At 34.4% G+C, this 25,102-nt stretch overlaps 1 protein-coding gene across 3 annotated transcripts in view; it reads right to left on the bottom strand.

The window, feature by feature from the left end:
* Positions 1 to 2,149: 2,149 nt before the first annotated feature.
* Positions 2,150 to 25,102, bottom strand: part of LOC130641937 (TNF receptor-associated factor 3-like) — a 35,374-nt gene continuing 12,421 nt past the window's right edge. Inside the window, exons 3-10 of one of the 3 annotated variants that reach the window (XR_008982522.1) lie at positions 16,740 to 16,898; positions 11,192 to 11,362; positions 9,313 to 9,469; positions 6,024 to 6,182; positions 5,542 to 5,697; positions 4,150 to 4,856; positions 3,582 to 3,917; positions 2,635 to 2,773 (exon numbers count right to left, since the gene is read on the bottom strand). Coding sequence is in view for 2 of the 3 variants with exons in the window: in XM_057448962.1 (XP_057304945.1) it covers positions 2,452 to 2,773; positions 4,150 to 4,856; positions 5,542 to 5,697; positions 6,024 to 6,182; positions 9,313 to 9,469; positions 11,192 to 11,346 (1,656 nt within the window). In the remaining variant the exon portion in view is untranslated. Of the gene's footprint in view, positions 2,774 to 3,581; positions 3,918 to 4,149; positions 4,857 to 5,541; positions 5,698 to 6,023; positions 6,183 to 9,312; positions 9,470 to 11,191; positions 11,363 to 16,739; positions 16,899 to 25,102 lie in introns of those variants that run through there. The other 2 variants (XM_057448962.1, XM_057448963.1) reach the window with 2 other exon arrangements.

Genomic DNA, 25,102 nt, shown 5'->3' with positions numbered 1-25,102 from the left:
ATGCTCTTTGTTGTCTTTCAACTCATCCCTTGGTTCCACTCTTTATACACCTATACATTGACAGCAATCTGCCATGAAAAATAAAAACAAACCAACCACCAATGTGAGTAAGAAGAGACCAATACTGTTCGTGTTATTGACACTTGCGCCGTGTATGAACAGGCTGAAATTAACCCACAAACAATGAACCAGCGCCACTATTGATCATAAACTTTTGTATCCATGATTGCATTGGACAGTCGTTGTAATAAATTACACCAGTAACGTATAAAATGTATTTCATTAATAATATTTATCTAACCAAATATATTAATGCATATATTTGGCTAGATAAAACAAGTTGAACACCTACCTTAAGGCGTAACGCTCAGTTATTCAAGTCAAATTTGAAATAGATTTCAAAATAACGCGCACCATAACCCAGGCTTGCGCGCACAATTTAATGCAATAATTAACTGAATGTCTGACATTAGACCTTTCTTCAAACCATTATTTTATTTTTTCTAGCACCAAAGTTTGTCATAAGAAAAAACGCAACGATATCACCTACAAATAAAATAATATTGTTAATTAACTAACCATTGATTTAACGGCGACATGTGTCTTTCTCGTCCTATTAAAAATGGAACAAACGAACCCTTGAAACACGGTTGTGTTTATATAATGTTATTCTTTCTCGGCGTAGTTTGCAATTCTATCAGTGCCTATATCTTTAGAGATTCCTCAGGTTTAGGGGGAGGGGTGGAGGAACTGCTAGAGAGGAGCTTTTCATATTTCTTTCGTAAACTTGTGATTAGCATGCACTGAGCCCTTGATTAGACAAAATTTTACAAAAAACATTGATTTTACAAATTTTTTGCTGACGTCAATATTTTTATAATGCTTTTACGATTTCACAATTATCACGACCTGATGTCACGTTAATCACCTCATTATCAACAGTTGCACCTCTGGATATAAACACTTTGCATTTGGCTTTATGAATTCAGTCCCCTGGGTGAATTGAAACTTCGTTTACAACGATCGCATGTGAAAACCATGTGTTGTGAACTTCTTTTTAACTTAAACAAAATAAACTTTCACGAGTCGATATTAAAACTTTCGTCAAATTTTTTCACTTATTTTTCGTAAGAAAACGCCATCACAGATTTGACGATTTTTTATATTCGCCAGAAACGACATCAACAAAAAACCAAGCTAAATTTCACATGATTTTTAACAAAGTTCAATTTAACCAGTGCTTAATGACACGTCTGCACTTCTCAACTTCGAGTTAATCCAGCCTCTGTATTTTAATTGGCCGAAAATTTATGAGTTATTAGCATATAGCAGTTCTAGTGTCCAGACTCTGCGCTTTGTTTTTAACTTCGTATCTCATTTTCCTCCACTCGAATCAGCAGTCAAAACCAAGAAAAATGTCAGAAATAAAATAAAACCCAATAACTTGTTTTGCTACAGAGCTACATAACTACAAAAGAGGTTCTTAAGTAAGTACTTAGCAAGTGTTACAATAACCATATGATAAATTACAAGAAGAGAGCTTGAAATTCAAACCGATTCTATTCCGTAATCATTTTTTTTCGAGCGTAGTATGTGAGTTTAGTTCTGTGTCTAGCTATCCGTCTATGTAATTAGTATGTCAAAGTAGATAGTTAATAGCAAGTAATGAAAACGTCGGAGTTTTGGAAGACTAAAGGTTTTGTCTGGTCACATTTTCATAACGTTAAATTTAGATCGGATTGCATCAATCTATCGGATAAATTTTTAAAATGTTCTTACACGTTTAATATAATACAATAGTGTTCTCAAAGTGTAATGTAAAGTATAAACAAGTATAATAATAATAATAAAATAATAATAAAATAATAATAAAATAATAATAAAATAATAAAATAATAATAATAATAATAATAATAATAATAATAATAATAAAATAATAATAAAATAATAATAAAATAATAAAATAATAAAATAATAAAATAATAAAATAATAATAATAATAATAATAATAATAATAATAATAATAATAATAATAATAATAATAATAATAATAATAATAATAATAATAATAATAATAATAATAATACTCAGAATCCACGCGAAACAAGAATTCTCAAGATCGAAGCACCCACGCTTTACAATTTCTTTTAAGTATTGTCCATAAACAATGGTGATTGTTGGAATTTATTTTTTTTGAGAAGTTTTTCGAGAAAAGTTTCTCAAAGAATAAAGAATAATACTACAAAATTACGGTACCTAAAACAAAAAACCCTTATTAATAATACTAAGAAAACTATTATTTATAAATTTGCTTTTATTGACCTTTACCATGAGTTAATTTCATTATGCAGCCCAATAAAAGCGAAATTAACACTTTTCCTTAACTCTTTTGCAGGCTACATATAATTGAAACTATCTCATAGTACAAGGTTATAAGCAATCGAACCATTGTTAAGTCGGTGTGACCACAGTCTCTATAAACAAACTGTCGTCGATGATAAAACTTCCCGCAAACAATGCTTCTTTCTGGATAAACATTGGACAACCAGCAGCAATGTTCATGTCTCTCGTAGGCTTCCGAAAACTCGACGAATTACGATCAGGAAGAAACGTCTCCCTGACGCTCTCTCGCGGATTGTCGTGGTTGATAAGACGGAATGTCACACGACTACTGAATGGCCACTTCAACAGAGCATCGTACTCTGAACGCATCACAACAAAGAACAGGGACACGTGCGTGCCCTTTCCCATGCCATCACCGTTCAGGTAGAGCCTATATATATTATTAAGGTACGTTAAGTAAATAAAGACTGTTTTCTTATACACTAGTTCATTTGTCGCCCTAACCTACTGCCTATGATTGCTCCCACACACCTGTGCCAGCTTGAAATCCAAAAATGATAAATATACCTTAAGGGAATTAACTTTTGAGCGTTTACTAGTTTCGAAACAATAATTTTCGCGAAATTTATGTTTAATTTCCTTATTTTCAAAATAAATTATGTTTAATGGAAGAAATACCGGCGGTAAGATAATATATTGAGTTAACAAAAAAATCGCCAAATTCCGCTGAATTTAATTATTTTTTACGTCAGCTAAATTTAAAAATTCTTTTACGTGTTCAGACACTAAAAGTCCATCTTCCAATTTTCTGTAACCAGTTGATCCGTTTGACGTCCCAGAAGAGGAGCGGTGCATGGAAGACGTAGAACTTCTGTTAGATGAACATGATGATAAAACAGATGAAGTTAACATATAAATCTTATATAAAACTAATTTGAAAAATAGATATTGTGTTTAAAATTCTATTATGTATTTAGCCTCCTCTCTTTATTTAGCCCCCCCCCTTCTATTAAGCTCCCCGTCTAAAACCTACAGAAATTAATAAGCCCCCCGGGGGCTAAAAAGAGGAATTACGATAACATCTTTTTTATTTAGTACAGAAGACGAGTTTGCGAAAATAATATCTGTAGAAATACGCAAGAAATGGACTAACGAAACAAATAGGTCTTGCAAAAAATTAATTTCCCTAAGGCAATAAAACAACATAAAACAAATCTGAACACTAAGAAAATGTTTACTTTTTAATCGTTTGACACTTGTGATGTTCCCAGCATGCAGGTAGCAGGTATTATTATTCTAGTTATTCCTAAAACGTTTTTTTTTTGCTATTTGCTTTTAATTTTACAACGTTAGGACTAGAATTTAAAATTAAACGCATAGCGTCTAACAACATTTCATAACATCTGGGTTTGTATCTCGAGCAGTTATCTTCCAATAACAAAAGCACGCCAATTGATAGCAGCATATAAACCATTCCATGATGTCGAGGAACTTTCCACTGTTTGAAGTTCTTTATAAACATGAAAAGTATTCGATCTATCATCTTTGCAACACATGGGAAGACAATGTGCATACTGTGTAACAGGAAATGGAAATGGAAACTGTATGATTTATAGATAATGTAGGAAAAAAATACAAAAAAAATTGGCTTGTGGGAGTGCTGTATATCTATACTGGACATGAACTAGTGCCATTATACATTTCTTTATTCATGTCTTCATAGCAGTAGATATTTAAACCAAACTACCCCAACAGAAATTACATAATGTGTACTCAAATAGAAATTACCTGTAACAAATACCTTACCTGGAACAAAATTTGTACCCCGCCCTGCTGGTAAAACAAGGAGCACTGTGAAGAGCTGTTACTTTGCCAGTGACAGCTTGCTGCATACGATGGCGCACATTATCGATCTTCCATAGCTGTCTTCCATCATAGCTAGTGTTTTCCAACAGTTGAAGTTTTAACTCCACGTCAGAAAGGTTGGCACTAATGACAGCGTTATTTGTCTCAATCATGTCAATCTTCGCAGCATAGTTATCCAGATCTCTTCTCATTTCAATTGAGTTACCCACAAACCCGCTGCTTGCACCTCTTGTATCCAAGTTTTGTAGCTTTCGCTCAAATTCCTGGTACTGAGAATCCACCACTGCCATCTGTTCTTGAATGGCTATAATAGATTCTTCCTTACCCAAATCTTTTTGCGCCTGAACATCGTCGATTACACGTTGTGTTCTCTCCTCGATGTGCTGCTTCGATTCCGATACCTCTTTCATCATATCCGATAATTGAGTCTGCAATATTAAAACCTGAACCTTTAACGGAGCTATCTTATTGGCTTGTTTTATTACTGTTTGCTCAACCTCAACACGGATGGATTTTTCATTCACCAATTCTGTTTGCAGCGCTTCGTTTTCAAGCTTCAACGATTCCACAAGCGACACTGTCAATGCAGTATGGGCAGCAATGTCTGCAACTAGGTGTTTATCCAAATTTTTTTTGCTTGTGAATGCCTGAAAAATTTATACCAAAATACAGCTGATACAAACTGGCATAGTCAAACAAAATTAACAGTAAAAAAAGAAAGAGAGGAAAAGTAGATAAGAAATTAATGCCTTACTGATTTATTTTAAACAAAAACAATATAAAAAATCAAATTAATTTTATTGGTCTGTTACTCATAGCGTAAAAGACCCTCCATGGTACCATATTAATTAGTTTTATATATTTACATATTAATTAGTTTTTTAAAAACATTTATACCATAATGATACAAGAAAAATGAAAATAATTTTCAGAACATACATTTGCTTTTTAATTATATTTACAATAATTCAAACTTGTTTTGTGCATTTTAAAAAAAGTTTCAAATCGAATAAGCATAAATTCCAAAGTATTAAAATAGAACACACACTTGCGTACCTTCTTCCAAAAACCTTTTTAGGCAACTCTTTACAGAAGATCTTTATTTTACTAATTAGATCAGTTAGGTAATAAAAAATGGATACTGATAACCTTTTACTATGTACTGTAAAATACAAAAACCAACCGTGAATGACCGCAGAACCTAGAATAGTCAGTCTAAACTTTTAAGTATGGCCTTTGTATCCGAAGAACAATATCAAAACTGGTGAGTATACATGAAATAACAAAAAGCACTGTCTAATATTCTTGGAGATATTAAAATTTCATGCATACCTTACTCTTGCACCCAATAATCTGATATGGACATGTACTTCCGGAGTCAATTTTGGGACAAACTGGAACGTGACTGTAAAGGTCATTTTGAGAGACAGCTTGACCACACTTATACGGGCACTCTCTTGGCTTCATCGCGCAACTGTTTTGATGGTCCTGTTAATATTAAATTGTTGTGCGTAACTCTTGAGATAATGAAAAAGCAGTTTTGACTTAAATTATTATTTTTCTTAATTTAGTGCCAAACATTATCAAACCCTACCAGATGGGCTGACGAGTATGGAGAGTCAGTACAAGAATCCTACATAGCGTCAAAATTTTCCGCTTAAATTTTTTTTAAAGTAAGGCATTGTATCAGAAATATCAGTGAGGAAACACAGTGGGAATTCATTTAGGCAATGCATGTGGGAAATTCAAAGCAAAGCAAGCACAAAATAAAAACATTGACAAAACATTGACTTAAAATTAACAAAGGAAAATACCTCAAGTAAATCAGCCTCAATTTCAACTTGACAATAATCACATCTTAACTTTCGTTTTGGGCACAAATTTATCAAATGATCATTGAGATTCCTTTTGATGACATTTCCTCCACAGTTGGTACACATTACCAGAAAGTAATCACACGTACTCACATGACCCTACAGAATAAACGATACAAAAGGTCGCGGGTTAAAATACATTCTAATAATACCATACAATTTGAAGAATGGGCCTAATTTGTTTCATTTAGTTTGACGCTTTCAAAAGTAGGACATCTACATGAAAATCTGTTGAGAACAGTGTTAATGAAGAAATACCTAGTAAAATACCTAATAAAATATTTCCAATGGATCCAAAAATTTGTTCCATTTAGATGAATTTTTGAATTACGAGGATTTAAATTAAATTAGTTTTCTTGTAAGCGTTTACTAACCTTTCTTAAAGGACCGAGAAATGTGTTTGATTTTTCAAATCACAGGAATTCACATGCACATAATTTTATTATATAAAAGAAAAACCGTCATTTTTGCCCACGGGACCTGTTTCTAATTCTTAAAAGGTTTGTCACCTATGACAATGAATTTCCATAACATATTTTTGTACAACAATGAGTTACATCGTTTTTACTCTTCAAAAATAAAGAAAATAAGAAATAGACATATTTCCATATACATTTTCGTTCAGCGGAATATACATACCAAAATACCGAATAACATGAAAACGAGATTATAGTTATAAGCAAATTTTTAGTTTGCAGCGAAGTAGTGCAGATATGGTTTGTTTACTTGCAATATTTGCAAAATTAATTTGTCATACAGATTGTTACTAAAATTTGGTGATAAAATGGGATAATAGCATGTATTATTGGGCCGTTCTATTGCTTTTGTTAATTATTCTTGGTGTTAAATGAGCTAATTATTAACTAGCTTAGAATATAATATGTCTAACTAGCTATAGTTGGCTGGCTGACTTGTTCCAAACAACCGTGAAATTTCAAGCTGTTTACGAAAATTGGTGATGTTGCTGCTATATATCCTGTGTCTCCCGTTATTTAGTGTACCTTATTTTTTAAACAACATCTGTAAAAATAAAGGCTTACTGATGACGGTGTGGTGGTTTTAAAATAGTAGTTGAGTTGACCTTATGGGTGCCGTACCTCGTTTTTTTTCCAAGTGAGGGTAGTTTTGGAAGTATTTATAACTCACATTTTACACATTTGTGGTTTCAGAATTAGGATACTAATATGACTTAGTGGAGAAAGTTGAACTTAAACTTTCCCTGGAATGTTCCTGCTTGTGTCACATTTTAAGCCTCTATAGTATTTGGTAAAAAAATTTATTTAAAATTCCAAAAAAAAAGATTGACAAAAAGGGATTTTTTTCCTAATTCTTAAATTTTGTATTCAGAGAGTTGCCATCTTGGTATTTTTCAGGCAAATGAAATTCTCCAGTGGTTATGCTTGGTCAAAAATAAATTTTTACTTGGGAGGATCACTTCACAAAACAATTTTAAAATTGTTGTTTGTAAAAACACAAAATAGTTACTAATGTACTGCCTAGAAAAAAAAATCTGTAACATTTTGTCCACAAAATGCCTGTCATATGAACATTTGTGAGGTGAAAACAAAATTTTTGGTTTTATATTTTCAAAAATCGACACTATGGAAGATCATTTTCTGTTAATAAACAATTTGAACAATTCTGCAAAATTAATTTTCAAGATTTGATGTAAGCAAGAAACCAAAATACCTGGTTTTTAAGAACATTGAGACTGAGATTTTGCCAAAAATTAAGCAAGTTTACAGCTGAAATCCAGACATTCTTATAAGAAAAAGTATATTATTTTACTTTCCTTTTTTTGGATAAAAACTTCTATATTAAAAAAAGACTCTACTTTTCCTAATGGAGATTTATGATAAGCTCTATGCTATATCAATTCATATTACTTATAAACTGTAAGTATTAAGGTTAACCATTACAATGCTTGATACAAACGTACAATTATTGACAGTCAGTAATAGAGGGAGTAGTGACAGATGGAGTGCGACAGTTACATAATCACAACAGCCAATAGTTTGAAAATATTAATTTTAAATATCGTTTTACACAACAAATGTTGAAAAATGATTTTATAAGAAAATCCAGCTGTTCCATTATTCTTGATGTTGAAATATCTTTATTGTCCTCTCCACTTTCCCCCAAAGTCAATGTTACTTTTCTCTATTACTCCAGTTTTTGCTGTACTTCTGTTAGCATCAGTCAAGTATATTCAATATTCAGCATTGATTTTGGGGAATGGAGAGCTCAAAATGAATTTTTTGAACTGATCAGAGTAATATGAAGTGACACTGAGCGTTAGTAAACTGTATGTTGAGTTTTAGTTCTAAACTTACTTAAACACAGTAAAATAAATATTTACATCATTCTAAAAACGTGGCTATAACAAATACCAAAAGATACGCCCTTAAAATTTACAATATTTTAACTTTTTTTCCACACTACCACTACCAAACCCTCTTTATAACTGTGTTAACTACGATTATGTGAAACTGCCAGTTAAAAGCTGTAAAAGTCAACATTTTGTTGATACATTCCTCAAACTTGCATGTAAACAACCAGCATCCCGAAATTTGCTCATTATTTTACAGCTCTTTACGCATTTTCATAGAACTTTCCAATGCTAGCTATATAATCTTGGCCATAACATAATGGAAACAAGGATGTGATTTTTAACACAAGAAAATAAGAATGTAATCTCAATATAACTCTTGCACACCCAAAGCGATGTTCACTATATTTGCACTAAGGGGGCCACAAATTTTTTTTCAAGAAAAAGAGAATTTTAGAGGATTTTAAAGAAGTTTGCACTGAACTTAGAAGAGTTTTTTTTGCAAATATGAAAACTTTAGAAGAAAAATAGAGGATTTTAGAGGATCATCTTTTTTTCTTAGATTTTCTTAGGTCTATGAATTTCTGATGTCAAAAACAAATACGCTTAGGAAAGTATTACTTCCAGCATAACTAAACAATTGAAATAGACGAGAAATGTATTGTTAACATGAAGGATAGAACTAACTGTTTATATTACTATAACAAATGTAAAATCTTTGTAACATGATAGTGAAAGTATCAAACTATTATCAGTGTGTACCAGAAATAAAATAGAGGAGTTAATTTAATTGGTCTCACTTTCAACTTTTTAGAGGACAATAGAGGATTTTAGAGGAGGTTTTTTAAAAAAAGGACTTTAGAGGAGGCGTGGCCACCCTGACTAATAAACTCAATATACCTCAGCATTAGCAACTTCACCAATCCATGGACAACCATTCTCCTTGTTATTGCAATAACATTTCAGTTGCAGAATTTCTCTCTTTGCATGTCTGTCTGGAAAGATTTGTGTATCATCAATAGGTTCTCCATCAATGGGACAAACAGAGGGATTTTTTCTAGAAATATGTAGTGGAAAATCAGTCTACATACATAGCTGTGCCGCAGTTAAAAAATATTCATTCACACAGCTCCAATGTGCAAAAGTAGAATGTAACTTACTCATGTACTACTAATGATCAGCTATAACTTAACAAAAATTACCTGCCATAAATGATACTAGATTTGGTGCTAGATTATGTGATATATAAACATAGTGACAAAGTTATATTTTATGACATATATGTATTTATACATTTCAACATCAAAAATCAACATTAAATTACAATTTAAAACTCAATTTTTTGTCAGACTTGCAAGCATTGGGTACATAAGAAGTGCAGTAGTATTGGTGGAAGGTTAAGAGCTGACATTCAGTTTGTATGCAAGCATTGCAAAGGTGAGGTTATAGAGAATGAAAAATTTCCAGCTTTAATGATGTACAACAGTGGCTCGTTGAGAACTTCTGTTACTTAGGTGATATGTTGGGCAGTGAAGGCGGGTGTTGGAAGGCGGGTGTTGGAAGAAGTGTTACTTGCAGGATAGGTTCTGCTTGGAAAAAGTTCAGAGAGTTACTTCCTTTGTTGACCAGCAGAGTCTACTTTTACTTTCTTCCTGGTCTTTCCATAACCTCATATCCTATGTTAAGGTGCCAAGAAAAAAACCCAGATTGCCAACTTTACTAATATCTTTTTATGCCAAACAAGCTACACAGACATGACCTAACCTATACCTTGTTGTACATTGTTGTAGGCTTTCGAAAAAAGTATTCAGGATTAGCAGATGTGTTTCAGTCCTCGTTGGATTGAACATCCAGTTTACACCAATGTATGCATATGTATAACGGAGTTTAAATCAGCCTGTGTTAACGTGATGTATCCTACAAGTTGTGGTTCATCTGGTATCTGGAATAGATATTTATCAAGGCTGTTTTTAAAAAGGTCCAGCGTGCAACCAGACATATTAAGGATGGATTTGGGGAGGATGTTAAAGAGCTTTATTCCATGGATAGGTAAACTGAGCTCTGCCACCCTACTGTATGGACCACACGGAAGTTTTGCTTTCCGCCCATGCCGAAGATGATGATAGCTTTGGATTTTCAAATTGACATTAGTACCAACTGTTCCATGATTTTCTAAATATACATTATTTGATACCTTTCCCTTCTACGGTCCAATGAATACAGTTTAAGTTCCTTAAATGATTTCCAATAGTTGTAATTGGTCAAGTTTCTGATTCTTCGTATTAGGACCATGGCAATGCCTGATCATTTGTATCTCTCCAACTTTATGTGGACTCCATAGGACTGAACAATACTCTAATAGAGGAAGAACAAGATATTTCTGCATGGTCATAAGGTGATCCTTCGTTCTGGTGTGAAAAGTTCTTAAAATCCAAGACATCATGTTTTTACTGTCATTTACTACTTTCAATATGTGGGAATGAAAGGAGCAGTTGGTGGAAAATATGACACCAAAATCTTTCAGTTCCTCTCGCTCTGTGATGATGGATCCAGAGGGGGAAAGATACGACATGCAATTGTTCAGGGTGTCATTATTATAAATTTGACTGTAAAAATTTTAAAAAACTGCAACTTTAACTATGGTAAAATATTTCAGCACAGTTTAATTGGATGTGTGAAGGTACATGCATTTAAATTGTCAAGGTTTTAGCACACCACATAGTTTGATATAAAACGTGCAAAAAATTGGCAGGAAAAAGTTATAAAACACATTATATACCTTCGGGCGTAACTGTAACAGGATCCGCATGCCAATTCTCCACGAAAGGTTTGTATCGGTTCTCTCAACAACAATTTGCACATTGAGCACTTATAGCGTCCAGTTACGGAAGAAACCAATTTTACGTCAAAACCACGAATATGACTCTCTGCCATCCTTTCTATTAATTATCTTAACAATAAATTGAAAAACCTTTTTCACAAAATAATATAAGATTTATTATGTTGACAAGAAACGAATGCTAAAAGCAATATACACTGAACTATACAGATAAACCCCAAATCTGGATTCCCTATTCCTTTCCATGTTTGAGGATTATTCACCCCAGAACATATGATGGGGGCATTACCACAGTTTTTCATGTGGGTTCATAAGGCAAAGCCAAAGGGTGTACAAGTAGTCATAGGTATGGGGCGTTCTAGCAAAGTTTTAGTACTAAAAATGTGCTAGAACCCCCATACCTATAACTACTTACTGTAATTAAATCAGAGGAACAAAGGGTTTTAAAGGATTGTAATTTCCTTACAGTCACACAAATAATAGAAAAATAACAAAGTTAGTTTTTTATCATTTCCTTGAGTGAAACAAAAATAATCGCTGTTAAGTTTTCATCACTATCAAAATACTGAGTATTTATTATTAAAAATATCCATTTGTTAAGGTTTTACATCCAAAAAACACTTTTCATGATTTTTGGATTTGCAAATTGGTGGCCAGTTAGTTCTTCATGAACATAGTTGACGGAACTGAAATATTGTTCCAGTAAATTAGGTCAGAATACAAACTAAAAAATTAAATTAAAAAAAAAATTAAAAATTAAATCTTCACCAAGATAGGATTATTAAAAGATAGGATCAATTTGCTAAAGGTGCAGGACAACCCATTAAGTTCATCATAGACTGGTAGCAAATCATTTTAAACCTTTAATTAAACCTCCTGATCTCTTTAGGTGTTCGTCAGAAGCACATAATACAACTTTTTATCGAAATTTACAATTGTTATTTTGCATAAGTGAACCTTTCCATGCTCTCATCAATTAACTTAATAATAACATAATATAGGCACAAACACAAATTATGCAACATTCAGGCATACACATTATGACGAATCATTTAAGACTTGAAATACAATTTGGGCCCAACATTAACCTCTGTACTTAAAATATACAATAGCAGTGATGAAAAAATTTCACCTAAGCAGACAAACAAAGAAAAATAATCGATTTTAATCAATGAAAAAAATTAAGGAATTTTACCAAATTAATAAAACACAAATTTATTTGATGTTTTGACTACTGTGACGTATACAGGATATCCAAGTATTGTAATTTATACATGAATGAAGATGTAAAATACATATGAAAATGCTGGCTTAGCTAAAATTGTTTTTTTTTAACTTTAATAAGTGGTGTCTTTTATATCCATACTTTGTGAGGATTTTTTTAGCACACATTGGAAGCAATGTTGGGAGGGGGAACAATGCAGGGAGGAGGATTTAGTAGAACTAAAGTCATAGAATAACTCATAAAATGCAAATTGAAAGCTTATCCGGGATAAGAGAAAGGTGCCCTGTTAGGTTGTGTTTGTTTAAATAAAGATGCAACTGCATTAACTTTAAGAGAATAGAACAGGAAAAGTCAAAAATTGCCAGCATATCCAGCTACTATCCCTCTTTTTGAATTTAGCCATAGCTACAGTACTGTACAGCACGCTATACTATGGCCTTCCCCGCACATGTAATGTCTTACCAGAACCTATTTTATATAATGCCCAAGATTGTTCATTTTTATTTGTATATTTTCATATTTGAGTTTGAAACCATATTTTTAACTAGATAACCTGTTAGATATGCTTTTAATATAGCTATAAGAATAACTTTATTTGCAGTAAAATGTACAAATAATTTAAAAAAACCAAAACCAAAAAACTGTTACTTTATATTAGCTATATATATATATGCTAGAGGCATTTCAAAATGTATTATAGTTTATTCTAATACTTGCGCTCCAAGGTATAACATTACCATGTCAAAACACATTACTTACTTACTAGGAGGAAACAAACAGGAGGGAAAGGTGAAAGCACGCAATAAAAGCACCTTTATTTTGCGGATCAGAAAAAAACTCTGGCAAAGGCGAATGCAACGTGGCGCTGTGTAGCTGGCGTTGTAGCTGGCGTTGTATTGCTGGCGTTGTCGCACGCATGTTAAAGCAAAAGTAATCTTAGTGCTGAAGTATAGAAAAAGGAATGCCTTCTTTCAAATACAAATCTCAGCATATACAGATAAAACAAAGTCAGACAAAAGGGACTAATGTTTAAGGAATTTTGTCTGACTAAAATTTTGTCCCACGAATAATTGGTCCAAAATTTTATTTTTAAAACCGGTCTTCTGAGAGCTATTGAAGTGTAAAATTCTATATTTAGTTCTAAAACTAATGAGAGAAAGTGATAGTAAAAGTACAGAAAAAAATCTTACAACGATAAAAGCTAGTTTTACCTATACAGTAATATATCTATAACAGTAATAATATATATACAAAATATAATGTAAAGATGATGAGTTTAGTTTTAACGGGATCTTTTACTTTTTCGAAAACATTTCGTGCATCGTTGATTACTTTGAATAACCTTTGAATATGATCTCTTTTTCGTTTTGCGTTATAAAAATTTACGATCCAGCCATTGTGTAAGGGTTTCAAATCAGAAAGTTAGAATTTAGATATCTGCCAGTCATTTCCAAGCAACTTGATCTAAAAACCAATCGTTATACTGGCTTTAAATAAAAGCTTTTCGTTCCTTATTGACACTTTGATTGAAAACTGACGAGAAATCAAAAGAAATTGACCCCTTTTGCTGCGCAATTACAACATGGTTGACCGAAAAAAAGGACAATTAAAAATATTTTACGGGAAATTTCTCGGCACGTTCATTTTTTTCTTAAGAAGAGGATTGCAGTATTATAAAAATCATCGAGTCAACTGAATATAGAATTTCTCCTATTCCAGTCCAAGATATATCACTCAAACAAAAACGAGAAGATCATTTCCACACTCTATTTATATGAATACAATGGAAACAAAGATGATGAAGAAAAATTATCCTCAGACAAGGAAATCAATTTGCTCATATGCGCATCATAATGGAGCTAGAGTGATAGTGAAGTCATGCAGCCACGTAAAAAGAAGAAAGCCCTTATTATAACGGAAACCTCGTTGAAAGCGAGTCCGATGGTGACGGGTTAGAACAACCCCGGATAAAAAGGAAGTTATTTTTCCTTGAAAATTGTCTTTTTGAACCTTACGCGCAAAGTGAAAAAATCTTTTATTCTTAAAATTATGTAGTCTAAGAAATTTTTAAAAAAAGACAAAATTCCTAGTCGGACAAAACTGATTAACTTTTTCAAAGGTGACTAATAATTTTGTCTGACTAAAATTTTGGTAAGGTAATAGCGAATCTGACACGCGCTCTAAAGGGTCTCTGCGTTCGCAAAAATAGCGGCTTCGCAACCTACTCGATGCAGAGTACTAAATATTTCACCCTTTTGTCCGTGGCACAGGTACGCTTTGCTAAAAATGTCCTAAACACGAAAAATACAAGTTGTTAAAGAAAATTTCAGGTAAATAAATATTTTTACAATGCTTCATGAAATCTATAAACGCTGTAAATAACAACTCAAAATTTGACTCTTCTTCAATGACAACAGGTTGTTGCACATTACATGGAATTACCTTTTATTCGTGCTAATTTTCGTGATTGCTCATTTTACCATTTTATTTTGCTACAGACCCATTTATTTAAACGTCTTTGAACTTGCCTATACCAGGAACTGACAATTAATTTTATCAACTGAATGAAATCAACACTTTTTTTTTTTTTTTACGACGATATCAAGAAGCAAAATATCGGTAAAATCATATTGCGTAACTGTCCTAAAGAAGAAGAAAAACGTGGCAAGTACTGTAACTGAAAATAAATTAGGCTCCAAAAATTCAGCTTTTTCAACATTTTCGCGAAGATTAATTTCAACAAATAAACCATTATTTTCAATTTCGCGAATATTGTTTCTGCGATTTGACCTTTTCTAAGATTTTCCCGCAGACGATTGTTCGCCCATATGATTTTTCGCAAATATGTGCACAATTCGTAAAATTCACTAAAATTAACCACAAACTAAGTTAATCCACTCGAGGTAACAGAAGTAATTCAGAGTTTTTATTGGAAACTTTGTGTGGGCTAACAATGCTTAGTAACGGAGAAAGAAGCATCCGCGAGTAAGAATAAAACAGAAAGTCCAAAGGCAATGTCCCAATAAAAAACCTCCATAAAATAAATCTTACATGACGATTTCATCGCTCTGTATTAGAAATGATAGGTATTCGACATCGTAGGCAGAACAACTTCAAGAATATAAACGTTATTCCAAAACATATAATCATTAACTTTTTATTTGCCATTTATTTATTTAAAATTTATTCGTTTCAATTGCCATATGCATATCAAAACTGAATAGTCTATTGAGAATAAAGTCATTATATATTCACTATATTCATAATCACTTGAAAGGGGTGGGATTCGAAAACTATCCTACGTGCCTCCATTTAAACGTTTAAAATGAGCAAGATAAATTGACATAAATTTAAACATTAGGAATTCAATACCGTATGAATATCAGGGATCCAAGGCTGAGGTCGTACGCCTCTTTCCCCTCCCTCGCCTTGCCCCGCCGCCGCAACCCATGACGTTAATTATAGCACAACCCATGTGCAAGTACAACATACAACATAAATGACTAGTTGTTGTCTTTTGTTTATAGTTTTAATACCTTTCACGATTCTTCGAGAACTTTAACCTTGCTTGCAAGAATATATATATTTTAGATAATATTTACAGGTGCGGATAATGGTAGGGATAATGTAAACATAGAGAATAAAACTGAAAAAATCAATTGGTCATGCAAAACACACAAGGCAACATGTTAGAGAAAGGGAATAAAATAAGTTATAGAACGGACCTCGATAAATGTGGGTACAAAAAGTTACTTCCCAATTGTTAATGCTACAGTCTACGCTCGTTATCTCGAACACTCGTAATCTCAAAACTTAACTATGTCAAACTATTTGAAGATGTTGCAGAAAAGTATGGGATAACAAAGAATACTGTTTTATCTTGGGTGAAAAACAAGGACAAATTATCTCTCCACTTAAAAAATCTTCGAGCAAACGAAAAAAGTTAAGAGGAAGCAGATAGTCCGATGTTTCCTAAATAGTTTGGTCTAAACCTTGGTACGTTACCCTAGCTGCCTTGTCGGTAATAAAACTATTAACCTATATGAGAAATATCCAAGGTGAGTTTATATTTACCTGGCTCCTTTTTTGAAATGTTACTAAACCTACTTACCTTTAACTCCTTTAGTTTTCTCCTTCAAATATTATTCTATAACTTCTGGGGCTTGATATACCGATGGATTTTTTTTTCAGACCTTAGGGCGCTTCGTTTTGCATTGCAGGCAATGCTAAATCCGTTTTGTAGACTGTCCAATACATACTCACCAAGACAGTCTTCAGTATCCGTCGCACACAGTTTCCCAATTTCAGGTAGATGCGTTGACAAACGTTTATTGCCGATATCTCTTCCCTGATCCTCTCCCTTGCTGCTCTCGTCTTCGGATGAAAACAGGTCTGGGGGATCGCTGGACACGTCCGGTATATCTAAAAAACTGAATATATTAATGCTGTGCACTAAACCAGTTGTGCAGAACCCACTGTTTTCCTGACAGGAAGAAACTTGTCTCGTGTTCACTCCTACTCCCTTTGTTTCCGCTGCCGAAGACATTTCTAACATAGTCAGCATACTGACGTAGACCTCTATATCTGGCACACACGTGCGGATACCTACAAAACGGAGAACTGCACTTGCCAAAATTAAAGGGCTAAGTACAACGTTTCGTGTAGTCTTCTATGTGCAAATGAAGCTTCATTGGGTAGAAAGGCTGGTTTGGCAAGGGTTGAGATGGTAGAAACATACGGCCATCGCCCACTTTTTCTCTGGCTTTAACGCGCTATATGTTCTAAATATGCGGTCGTAGTAATATAGCCGCCTGTTACCTTCCACCTCCCTGGCTGCCTTTATCATAAGTTAATTGTAACCCATAAGGTCTTGCATGCGTTGGGGAAACTTAGACGCGATCACTTTGCTTTAAAAGGCCTCGGCGCAGGTGACGTAATCCGTAATGTCAACTAAGTCTACTTTTGCCAGTTTTTTTCGTATAATTCTTCCGACGCGGGTAGGTTGGCTAGATTAACTCACAGTAGAAGTTTTAAGTCAATGTACTGTGAAATCAGAATTTTTTGAACAAGATATCCCGGAACTGGGGCACAGCATTCGGTGACTTGCACAGCTGCCTCGTTGCGACAAGGGAGCAGGATGACGTAGATTCTCCTCTCTCCTCTCTAATAAAGATTGGAACGATCTCCCCTTGTCTGTGGGGATGGCTAAGCTGGTCTTGTGAGGCTTAAAATTTTTCGTTAAATAGGTTCATCAGATCCCGATTATTCTCTGCGATTGCCTATGTCAAGTCCTCCCTTGTCACGACTGATGGAGTTTCCGTACTACTGAGTAACGGCTCCTCGCCCTGCATAAAAGACACTCAGTTGTTTGGATACAGAGGCCATGATAATTGAAAACGATTCCAAGCTCACAACCAGGTTTGTCTCGAGCGAGGTTCGAGATTACACGATGAACAGATTCTATAGCGCTTCGAATCTTTGTTTGTGGAAGGCAAATTAATTAACTAAATGCCAAAAAGCAGTCTAGTATTTTAGATTTTTTTTTTCAAAAAAAATTAGAGTTAAACAGGAATTTATAAAAAATGCGATGTATCGGTTGATACATCGTACTTTTACTACTACTTCGATTATTATAAATCCTTCAAATAAACTTTTTTCTTGTTTGATGCTGAGAAAAATCTCTCTGGGTTATAAGTAATGTGATCTTATAAATTAGTTTTGATTTTTTTACTCAATTTCAAAACTTTCCTATTTCGAACTTTCACACCACTTGCATCCGTTTTCTCGAACACTCGCTAACTCGAACTTTTTTGGCTATCCCTTGAGAGTTTAAGATAACTAATCGGTGGCCCGTGGAAAAATTACGGATTTCCCTGTCCTTTTTATACCGCATAGCGTGTGTCTTGCTACTTGCAGTACCATCTTACGTAACAGACAGACAGACAGACAGACAGACAGACAGACAGACAGACAGACAGACAGACAGACAGACAGACAGACAGACAGACAGACAGACAGACAGACAGACAGACAGACAGACAGACAGACAGACAGACAGACAGACAGACAGACAGACAGACAGACAGACAGACAGACAGACAGACAGACAGACAGACAGACAGACAGACAGACAGACAGACAGACAGACAGACAGACAGACAGACAGACAGACAGACAGACAGACAGACAGACAGACAGACAGACAGACAGACAGACAGACAGACAGACAGACAGACAGACAGACAGACAGACAGACAGACAGACAGACAGACAGACAGACAAACCAGGCCCATTTTTCTCTTCTTGACAATCTCGGACGGCGAGAAGAAATGACCCTGGGCCACACAGGTCAGTTCCGAGATATGATTGGTTTCTCATGTTTCTGTTAATTATGAAGATAAATTAATTTATGACTAAAAAATTGAATGATAACAGAAAAAAAATAATGGCGCTAAGTTTATGTACGAAAGGGACGCTGGAATGTTTATGATCTGCTGGACTAAATTTATTTTTGTGAAAAATAAAATATTTGGCATTGTTAGTATAGCTTAACGTGCAAACATAATTAAATAGCTTTTAGTTGTACTCAGAGACTGCTAAAGTAAGCTTCTGTTTTTTTTGCAGTGCAGTTGAGGAGGTAGCTTAGACTAGAAAGCTAGCTATGCTAGCTTTTGTCCACAGAGTGTAGTAAAAAACACAATGAATGTTTCTTTGAAGACATGTTTAGCAGCTATCTAGCTAGCTCAAATACAACACAAGGTATATACAGGTATACACAACTAATCCTATTTCTCCTAAACAGACCTTCTTTTACACTCTAGCTAATATTCTTTCGAGGCAGAATACATAAACAAAAAAATCATATGCTGTTGATTTGGTTGAAAAAGATTAAAAAACTGGATTAAGAAGTTCATACCATTTAATGAACTAAATAGTTATACGCTTAATTAAATCGATTTTACAGATTAAATAACATAATCTGCATGAAATGCAACATCCTATGTTTTATGACTTTTAATCTCTTAGTAAAGCAAAAAACATAAATTATTGAAAAAAGTCAATTGGTTTGACCATAGTGGTCATTTAGTTGTAAATGAGTTTCCAGGGACTCGTTTCGTGAAAACCGAAACTGTAATATGATAATATGCTGGTCTGATGGGATTAGAATAAAAAAATGATTCTGTAATAGCTATACTTTTCGAGTTTAGGCATTTAAAGCAGGGCGATAAGATTTTTTTTAAAGACAATTATAAATTTTGACCTAACAATTGTAAAATTATTTAGACAATACAATTACGACAATAACAGACAAAAGGAGCCAGTTATTATATACGTCAAAACGTATATATCTGATCTGTATCCGACACATGGTTACGTTGATGACTCAATACTAGTATAATATATAGCTACACCACGCCACTATAATGCCGGCGTGATAAAGCCTCAACTTAGGTTTATAGAGGTTCACGTCAGCAATAAGTCGCCCGCAAGACAAAAATGGAATTAGAAAGACTGCATGTGTCTAAAAAAATACTAAAAACTTAACTAGCCTTGTGGTAGAGCGTTCGCTTGCAGTGCGGAAGGTCTTGGGCTCAAATCCCAGCCGAGTCATGTCAGAGACTATAAAAGTGTGTATCTATTCTTTTTGCTTAGCGTTCAGCATAAGAATAGGATTGATATCTTAGGCGGTTGTCTAGTTGAGTGATTGCTGTGCTTGCAAGACTTTGTAGCTCATATGGCTTTAAATGCGCTAGGACCCCCTTTGCAGGACCCTTGTTGATAGCATTACCAACAGGAACTGAAGAGGCTATCCTGGGTAAATAATTTTAATAATAAAATAATAATAGGCATCTTCAGTAATTCTAATCACAAAACAGTCTGAGAATTCTGTGGCGTGGAAGCTAGCTAAAAGTACTTTCACTTTTAACTATAATATGAAGATAGCTAAAAATCATAATTAAAAAAGTGTAGCTATAGCTAGCTACCTTGGTTTGGCACAACCTTTGTTAGCTACAAAATTACCTCTTGGACCTTTGCTAGCTAGCTAGCTATACATGGCTGAAAACTTTTAAGTAAATACATATTTAAAATTTGTATGTAGCCAAAAAAGCGAGGGCAACACTGCAATCATTTTTTCTTGAAGCAAAAACTCAAAACACTTTAGCCGACTTGTTTCTGACTAAAAATAAAACTCTATCCATGATTTCGATCTAAGATTGTTTTGCATAAATTATAGCAATACGGTGTTCTCGGCGGTCCGCATGCAATTCTTAACAAAATGCCAAATTTTGAATAAACTAAAAATCAGCACGAATCGTGCTGATTTTAACCAGCCTGGCCCAGGGTCATTTCTTCGCGCCGTCTCGGATATCAAAAAAGGTTGGGGGTTTCTTTTGATTATAAAACATCATGATCAGATCTCAAGATCAATGACAGCTTTAATACCTGGAGTTATCCTGATCCTATATATACCGTTGCGAGAGACAATTACAAATTTTACTTTATGATGTCTATAAATTTCATTTCTTGAAAAGTTGACGGCGTATTGTGCGGTCAAACACGCTGTTTGCGGCTACTTCATATTTCTGAGGGCGCCTAATTGTTGACAAAAAGGTCACGTGGTTTAAATTCTAATCGATTTCACAGCAATCTTTGCACATGGTCGTACATGATTTCAAAGACTGTAAGATTATCCGTAATTCCTTCATTTATTTTGAACCAACAACTCATATTGCTCTGGGCAACCAAGATGAGCAGGAGATGCACGGCATGAAAACTTTATTTAATGGAAAATGAGTTCAAGTGATTTAAGATTAGGAAAACGTTAAATTAACGCATCAGATATCAGATTCAACTTCATCTGTATTTGGTACAACGACATCTCATTTAAGAAGTGCAATAGCAGAATTTATCAAAAAACTTTGTACAAATGTTTTATGTGCTGATGAGTTGGATTCAATTAGCTCTTTTACAGCTTGCTGATTGATACATGTGAACAAGAATCCTGGACTGAGACCTATTGGTGTAGGGGAGGTGCTCCAAAGGATAGATGGAAAAGTGATTATGTCTTTAACAAAGGATAAAGTAACAGAAGCGGCAGGATCTTCACAATTATGTGCTGGGCAGGAAGCAGGAACCGAAGCAGCAATACACGCTATGCATGACATATTCGATATGGATGAAACAGAAGCAGTCTTGTTGATTGATGCAGAAAACGCCTTCAACTCTATTAATAGGAAAGTCATGCTTCATAACATAGCTATTCTTTGTCCAATAATATTAACGTACATCAGTAACTGTTCAGCTCTCCAAAGAATATGCGTCAAACATGGTTAAATCCCGGGTGAAACAATTCCGTCCTCTATCACAAATTGCGGAAATAGATCCCCAAGCTGGATACTGTGGATTTATCAATGGATTCCGTAATAAATTGACGTACTTTATAAGAACTTTACCGAATATTTGCGACTTGCTATATCCACCGGAAGGAATAATGCGTGATAAGTTTATACCTGCATTAAATAGGGTATTCTATGCGCCAATAATGAAAGACTGCTTATGTCATTTCCACCACGTATGGGTGGTATGGGTCTCATAATATTTCATAAGGAAGTAATTCATGAGTACGCAAATTCTAGAGAATTAACGGCGACAGTTAGAGACCTCGTCCTGCAACAGAATACGTCATAGGTAACAACATCCACAACGAGGACGAAGGGAAAATTCAGAGCCAAACGTGAAAGTCGCCAAAATGAATTACTTCAAAAACTAACACTGTAACTAGATGCAAGAAAGCAAGTCTGAGTTGTAGAAACAGAGAAAAAGGATCGTCGAATTGGTTGACTATTTTGCCTTTGAAAGATCACGGCTTCGACCTGAATAAACAGAATTTTTGAGATGCTGTTAGAAAAAGATATGGTTGGAAATTTTCTAATGTCCCAACAACATGCGGTGCCAAATTTGATTTTCAACATGCTATGAACTGCAAGAGAGGTAGATTTGTTATCATCCGCCACAACAATGTTTGGGACAGCACCACAAATATGCTTTCACAACTTTGTAAAGATGTCGAATCGTAACATATGTTGATGCCTCTCACTGGTGAAAAGTTTGACAAACGATCAGTAAAAACGTCGCACGAAGCTCGTTTAGACGTAAGAGCTCGAGAATTTTGGGAGAAAGGACAAAATGCATGTTATGATATAAAGGTCATTGATCTAAACGCATCGCGCCAAAGCCTAAATCAATGCTATGTTAGGAAGGAGGCTTAGAAGAAGAATCACTACAACGAAAGAGTATTGGAAGTTGACAACGAATGCTTCACATCGTTGGTATTCTTGATTTATGGCGGAATGGGTCGAGAGTGCCAAACATTCTACTATCGGTTGGCTGAAGACATCGCAGCGAAAAAAAAGCCAAACCTGGGCAATGTGATATTGTGGATCCGGACGAAACTGAGTTTTTCACTGCTGAGAATGTGCCTATTGTGTATTACAGGCTCCCGTGCGGCAAATGTCAGGTCAGAGTGCAGTAGATTGGTTGCTGAAGACATTGATGTCGATTATCAACTGGCTAAAATTTAGACTTTTTCCTTGTAATGTAATCTTTTCTATGTTCTGTTATCCTTCCACGTATAATGTCTCCAGTCGAATTTATATGCATTTAATGTAATTTTTAATGTCTTTTTTATATTGGTATATCTTCGTATTAAAAAATTATACAGCTACTGGGCGCCAATTCCAAAAAGGTCATTGCAGTTTCAGATATCTGCAGAAGAAGTAAGCGTCAGAAGAACGTAACAGACTTTGCTGTACTAAAAATGGAGTTAGTTATGTTAGTGTAACCCAAATTCCTACACACACGGGTTGTGACTGTGCACTTGTAGTAAAACAAAGCGTTTATACCCAATTTTTGACATTTTTGACTGTAGCAAAAAATTCTTTGCGGAAAGGTTTCCTTTTGTTTTAAAAGGCAACATAGAGTTATCATTGAAACACCATTTTTTTTAGCAATGCGACAACATGGGCGAACAGGAGAGGGAAAGAAATCAAGTGGAAGTCCGACTATAATAAAAGATTATAATAGAGAGGACAAAAGTGGAACAAAATGAAAGGTTACGTTAGCTAGATAAGTAAGTGATATAGCAGAGGGCTAACCAGCTAATTCTAAGTGAAAGAACTACTATTACTGCTACATTTTGCTGCGTTTTGTTTCACATGTGAAAGTACTTCCATGGATATCATACACAAAAAAGTCCAGTTACCAAGTCCCTTAAATTGCTACCTAGTGACCTTTTTTAACTGCTAGCACAATAGAACATATTATCATAACAGTCACTGTTATTATGGTTGCCAAGTTGATACTATACTCCTGAAAAAACTTATAAATTTTTTCAGTAAACGAATTATTACCCCTACTTTCTTAATGTTTTTTCCGGTACGAGAATCTGTTGCAGCTATTTAGCATCTTGTGAATCTGCTATTTTTTCCTTACTCTTCACAATTTCTTAATCCTATATCTATAATTTTTGTGAAGTTCCCAGTGGAAAGCTTTTTCTTTTCCAATCTTTTTTAACTTTTACCTCGATCTTGTCAATGTATTTGTTGAAAAAGGTTAGCTTGCTCCAAATTAGCCTAATTGGTGACCTGGGTTCGTGATGCAGTATAGTCCATGCTCTCTTCTTAAAAAAGGAGGTTTCAATTCTACCACTGAAATGTCTTTAAATACTGTGTTCGCAACACCCTTAAACTTTTCATTGGTTTAGTACATTCCTTTAACCACATTGCCCGCGGTGGTCTGGAGCAAAATTTCTGCCTTAAATGCTAAACTGGATTTATCCTTATTCCTTAAACATATACCACCGTATAGAAATGGTTTTCATAGTCTTCAAACGTGTCGTATGCGAGCATTCTGTGAACCTAGTTGTCCGGTCAAAAGATTTCGTTTTCGTTTCCTCATTTTTTTGTGGGAATTCTGATCCTTTCATTGCGTTGTTTGGTGCTGCACATATGGGAATCTCCTGAAGTATATACTGACAGAAATTTTATCATAAGCAGTCACGCATAAGGGAACGCCAATTGCTCTATCGTGATTTTGCAGCTCAGAGACTTGCACTATTCGGCGTAACTCATAACACAAGAAAGATTTCGATGAGTGGGAAATTTAAACATTTATTTTCTGCTCGTCACCAAATATTTTAAACAAAGTATCGTCAATCATGTTGAGGCCATACTTGAATTATTAAACAAACTGCTTTTGTTTAGTCACTCTGTCAAGTCCGAGACTTCCATTTTCACTTTTCATTTAAACTTTCTTGAGCACTTCATTCCACATTTTTATAAAGAGCGCCTTTGTCCACTCCGATTTTTCCACCAATAGCTAAGCTAATATTTTAGGACCTCCACGTATCATGAGTTAGCATGTATTGCACAATTGACTGGTGGACATGCTGTTAACTCAGCTGCTTACCACTGGTGTAACAAACTGGTTTATCAAGCCTTAAAACCAACAACGACCATGATTTTTTTAAAAGAAACATGTAGATAGCCTGAATACAAAACATTTCCAAAATTTATATGTTAAGTTTGTTTGGGTATAAAGGCAAAAAAAAAAAACATTTATTATTA

The sequence above is a fragment of the Hydractinia symbiolongicarpus genome, chromosome 4, assembly GCF_029227915.1.
Source record: "Hydractinia symbiolongicarpus strain clone_291-10 chromosome 4, HSymV2.1, whole genome shotgun sequence".
In the NCBI taxonomy this organism is placed as follows: Eukaryota; Metazoa; Cnidaria; class Hydrozoa; order Anthoathecata; family Hydractiniidae; genus Hydractinia; species Hydractinia symbiolongicarpus.
This window is presented reverse-complemented; position numbering and strand designations above follow the sequence as displayed.